Below are 6,083 nucleotides of genomic sequence, written 5' to 3'. Positions count from 1 at the left end.
CATTATTTTTTTTTTCGGTAATATTAAGTTACTAAAGGTATAAAATTAAATCCGCCCCCTCATCATTTTTTTTTTGTTACAGACTATTAATAACCGAAAAAAATTGAATTCAACAACAACAACAAGGACGATAACATTTTTCTTATCATAAGAATCGATTTATTTTATTTATCGTATCGACGGAAACGATATCATCATACGTTTCGCAAAACCGGAAACGATAATTAAACGATTTTCAAACGTTTTAAGTGAAATTAAATTTACAGACACCGACACAATTGAAATTGAAATTTTTTTTTTTTGTCGTACGTTTAAGAACTTGACAATGATTTTTACTTAAAAAAAAAAAAAATTACACGTGTAAATAGCAAAAAAAAAAACCGGAAATGAATGAAAGAAAGAAAGTTTTTTTTAAAAAAAAATTATTTTGTCATATTACATTTATATATTATATTATCACGGTTAAAAAAAAAAAAATTATAAACGGGTTCAACTTTTTTTTTTTTAAAGTTTAATTTTTTGTTTCCGTTAAAAAAAAAAAAAGTATTGCAATATTACACAATTTCATACAAAAATTTCCCGCTTTTTTTTTTTTAAAAATTATTCTCGAACGTTTCCACGACCGTTAAAAGGTTGACCAACGTCGTTGACGTCATTAAAAATTAATTATTTAAAATCTGATTTCGACGAGGAAATTATACTCGATAATAAATTATTATTAAGATGATATAAAAAAAATAAGTTTTATGAAAGTTGTTGTTGTTGTTGTTGATGATGATGATGATGATGATAACGGTAAGTTGTTAAGATGGCGATCGAATGAAGATTCTTTGCAAGGTCGTGACCGAAGACAACAACATCAACAATATCATAACGTAATAAAATATTTTTTTTTTAAAGAAAAACGGCGGAAACCGACCCCGTGTGTTAACCGTCATTATAATTATATACAATTTCATCATCATCATCATCATCATTAACATCATTGTCATCGTTTTTCAAAGGTTGCCAACTTTTTAAAAAAAAAAAAAAAATCATATCACACGTAATATTTTCAATAACCTTTTAATATATTTTATTTATTTACTCGATCAACTCGAGAGTGTGGGGGGTGGGAATGGGGACAGGAGGGGTGCAAGGGGCATGGAGAGGAGCAGGGGGAGGGGTGAAACCATTATATAATATTTAGACCAATATATATATAAAATTTTACATCCTCGATGAGGTAAAAATTATTTTTAAATATTATTAAAAAAAATGAAAGTAAACGTTATCGTCATCGCTTATATTATTGACCGATCGAGTATTTTATTACATATAATATAAATATATATTATAAAAGTTTATAATATAATATAATAAAAAATAATATATTATTCTTATATAGAATGTAAAAAAAAAATCTCTTAATAATTCCATTCAAGGTAAAAACATTTAAATAAAATAAAATAATTTAGGGAAGAAGAAAAGTTTTATTAAAATCCCGTTAAAGAAAAATTCATATTATTATTATTATTAACATCATTATTATTATTATTTTTCAAATGTGAAAACAATTTTCAAGGTAGAAAAAAAATTAAATGCGTGGGTGACCGAAAAACGTTTATTAATTAACAAAAAAAAAATTAAATTACGCCGCGGTATAGATTTCACGTGGGGGAATCGTTCGAAAAAAAAACGTGGCAGTAGAAAATTTATATCATCTTTACTATTAAAAATTAATTTTTTTTTAAATGAAATATTTGATGGATAGTGTGTGTGTGTGTGTGCGACATTTTATAAATTCTCGTTAAAAAAAAAAAAATTACTCGATATAATTTAATTAAAACTTTCTACATTAAATAAAAAAAAACTTTTTCCTTTTTTTTTTTTATAATTTTTTCCCCTTCTAAAACTTTCATTTGACAAATAAATAATAATAATAATAATAAATAAATAAATAAAAATTACGATTTTATTAAATCACGATTTCGATTTCGATTTTTTCATCTTTCTTTCCTTTTTTTTTTTTTTTTTTAATTTATTAATTATGTTTTTTTAATTTTTATTATAAAATTGTAAAAAAAATTAAATTTCTTTGTGACACGTTACGATTTTTAACCGGATATCATCAAAAAATTATTAGGTTCGATTTCGGGAAAAAAAAAATAGGGAAAAATTCGTCCTTGAACTTTCGACCTTAATAATTATGCAATTGTATAAAATAATCGAAAGTTTTTTTATTTATTTAAATTTGATTTTATTGCAAAAAAAAAAAATTTAATTATAATCCACCCTTATTTCATAGAGTAAAAAAATTATTTTAAAATCTCCAAATGAAAAGAAACGTTATTTAAACTGACATTTAACGTGTAAGCAGAAACAAAAAAAAAGAGAAAAGAAAACGACAATTTTCTTATTTATTAAATGTAAAGTTTAAGGATAAATTTTTCATTCCATGACTAATAATAATCGCAAATAAAATTTAAATTTGCACTTTTTTAAATTTAAATTTTAAATTTCAAATTTGCAAAAATTTTTTAACTAAAAAATATCGATTTCGAACCCGTTAAAATTTTTTTTTTTTTGCACGGATCATTATAAAAAAAACCGTTACAAAAAAAATTTAAAAAAAAAAAGAACAAAATCGACCAACCGTCAAAATTTAATTTATTTCCTTTTATTGTTTAATAATAATAATAATAAAAGGAAAAACATTATATTCATGTTATTTTCACCGTCGCTCACACAACATTATTATTAATAAATAAAATAATAATAATAATAACAATAAACTTTCGATTTCATTTTATTATTATTATTATTTTATCACTTACGCAAAAAAAAAAATTTGTTGACCTAAATATTTTTCTTCTGCTTTATATTTCTCCGTGAAAAAATCATATAAATCACCTTTGACATGCCCAAACAAAACAAACACAAACGGGATTATTTAAATTTAACAACAATCTGTATTATTATTATTATTTAATTTATCCGACCTTGTATCCCAGAATGAATTCCAATAAATTTATTGTATTATCCATTATTTAATAACACCCACAATGACGGTTGTTAAGTTTTATTAATATTATTATTATTATTATCATCTTTAAGCGTATTTATTGACTTTTTTTTTTTATTAACGGTCATTAATGAAAAATTTTTTTTTCCCTTTCATTCTTTTCATATTTGCAAGTTGTAAAATGATGACGTCATAATGATTTTTTTTAATAATTAACGATTTTTTATAAATAAGTATTATTTAATTACCGTAATAGTTAATAATGGTATTCAAAAATAACGGTTATTTAAAACGGGAAAATTATTATTATTATTATTTAGTAATGCGGGGAGTCGCATGAATTGTAATTCGATTGAGTTTTCCCCTTTTTTTTGTATGTTTTTAATAACTTTTAAAACATCAAACCGAACGTTATGTTTTTTTATGTTTCGTCGTGTTTGTACCACAACAAACAATCGAACAAACGACGTTAATAATTATTTAATTATTATTATTATTTTTTAATTTAAAAATGTTATACGTAAATGTAAAATTTTTTTGTGGAAGAGAATAAAACTATTTTGATTTTAATTATTTTTTAAAAAAATTAACGAGAGGTTTAAAAAAAAGAGCAGACGAAAAGTGAGAGAGATAGAGAGGGGGGGAAAGATGATGATTTTATATTAAAATCCGGTTTTACCAAAGGCTCCCCGTTTTAATGAAAAAAAAAAAAAAAAAGAAAAAACCTTGAGTGATTATTTAAAAGTTGCTATCGACGTATGAGACGACCTGTTATGGCGATGACTAAGACAAAAATGATTAAAAAATAAATAAAAAAATTTTTTTTTTTTTTTTTTTAGCGGAGAAGAAGAAGAAGATTCCAAAAAAAAACGTTTGAATTGTGACGTAATCAATAAACCATGACCTTGAAAATGACACAACATCCCCCGTAAAATTAGGCGGATACTATTACAAATTACTTAAAAATGAATGAAATACAATAATAATAATATTAATTAATGATAAGAAAATAAAATGTTTTAATAATAATATTTTGATAAAAGGATTTTTTTTTAAAATGGCGGACATGTTACAAAAAATGCATCGGAGACACGACCCGAAAATACCCGATGGGTACCTGAGGGAGATATAATACGGTTACGTAATTTGTATCTTTGTTTGTATGATAATATCAACCTGTTTGTATCCTCTCTCTCTCTCTCTCCCTGAGTGTGTGCGTGCGTGTAATGACTACAAACACACACACACTCTCTTTCTCTCTCTCTCTCCTTAGTTGGTAAGGTGGGGTAAAAATTCATGGACCGCATTAATGCCCTAAGATGCATGTAAGAGCCCTTCAAAATCTTCGATAACGCTTATGTTATAAACTTGATGCCCCACTTCTTGTACCGGGTACCAAGACGGTACTTTTAAACATTTTCTTACATATGTTAAACACTGTTTGTAATAATTTGCTATCAGTGAATGTTTTTCTTTCTTTTTTTAAAAAAAAAAAAAAAACGTTTACCGTCCGGTGGGTATTTTCTTACCTTTTTTTTTTTTTTTTTTAATCTCACCGCAGTTTTTTTTTGTTTTTGATTCATTTGCTTTTTCATCTTCGTAACGGACGTTTTCAGGTTTTTTTCTTTTTTTTTTTTTTTTGTTATTTAATTCGCGTCGGGAGTGAGTTTTTAAAAAAATAAAAAATTTTTTTTTGGACTATTTTGTATTGTTACCGCCGACAAAGGTACGATCATCTTTATTTTTTAATTATTTTATTTAAACATTTTAATAAATATTAAATTTTATTATTATTATTATTATTATTATTAAAGCGTGCAGGAATTTTTTAAATAAAATTATTGATTTTGGTTTTTGATTTAATCGATAATCGATAAGTAATTTTGAAAAAAAAAAAAAATCAAAACGGTTACATTTTAATTAATAATCATAACATTTTTACTACTATTATGTTTTTAACGGTTATGTACATAAAGTAAATAATTTAAAAAAGTAATTGTTATGTATTAATAACTAATAAAAATTTTTTTTTCCGACATAAAAAATAAAATTCCCATGTTTAAAATTATTCCCTCGTGCATGCTATAATTAAATAAAAAATTTTTTTTAAACAAAATAAAATATCGTTATGTTTTAAAACATAAAACGTCAAAAACATAACATATTAATTTGTCAAAAATTATGTGAATTATATTTAAAAAAACTTATGTAAAAATTATTGTTTGTTTTTTCGGTTAATTAAACAAACAAATTATTAGACATTGCAAAAAGGAAAAAAAAAGGAAAAAAATTTATCGTGGGAGAAACGAAACGAGACGATTTTTTAATACTCTTATTATTAATTTCAATCAATCAATCAATCAATCATTCATTTACTCTCTTATTAAACATTCCATCGACATAATTTCAAACTTTTGTTGAAGTGATTCATTACTACGTAATCGGAAACCGATTTTTTTTATTCGGTAAAAGGTTCAAAGAAACAAAAGCTGAAGGGTAATAAAAAAGGTTAAAAGGTCATTTAGTTCAAGGTACGGTTTTTTTTTTACCCTTTTGTTGAGTACTCATTTCATTTAAATTTTTATTGTGGCGATTTACCGCCGAATAAAATTTTGTCATTTAACTAATAATTGCATTGTCTTTGAATTATTGGCAACTTTTTTTATTGTTTTACAATTTAAATTTTTCCATCGTCCTCGAATTTTTTTTTTTTTTGAAATCCAACCAAAAAAAAAAAGAAAATTTTTAATTTATTATTATTATTATTATTTATATAAGAGGAGTTTAAACGTGGAAAAAAAACGTGGCAATAAAAGGTCTGGCCCCCCCCCCAATCAATATAAATCGATGACTTAATTTTAACTAATGGTTTTGCAAACTGTAGATTTATTGATTATTTTTTTTTTAAATACTAAATATATATATATTTTATGTAAATAAATTATATTATTATTATTAATTAAAAAAATATGGCGGATTATATGACGTCACGATAAAAAAAAAATAATTTTTTTCAATTTCTAAATCCGACGATATTTTTAATTAAAAAAAAAAAAGAAAGAAAGAAAGAAATTCGATC

At 23.8% G+C, this 6,083-nt stretch overlaps 1 protein-coding gene across 1 annotated transcript; it reads right to left on the bottom strand.

Moving 5' to 3' along the window:
- Positions 1–4,318: 4,318 nt before the first annotated feature.
- Positions 4,319–4,599, bottom strand: Phum_PHUM303140 (uncharacterized protein; the record flags this gene model as incomplete). Its single annotated transcript, XM_002427174.1, has 2 exons — positions 4,319–4,441; positions 4,561–4,599. 2 exons carry the CDS (start codon positions 4,597–4,599, stop codon positions 4,319–4,321), a joined length of 162 nt encoding a protein of 53 aa, XP_002427219.1.
- Between the last annotated feature and the right edge of the window lie 1,484 nt (positions 4,600–6,083).

This window comes from Pediculus humanus, genomic scaffold, assembly GCF_000006295.1.
Source record: "Pediculus humanus corporis 1103172107691 genomic scaffold, whole genome shotgun sequence".
NCBI lineage: Eukaryota > Metazoa > Arthropoda > Insecta > Psocodea > Pediculidae > Pediculus > Pediculus humanus.
Note: the sequence above shows the minus strand (reverse complement) of the source record. Positions and strands in the feature narration are given on the sequence as shown.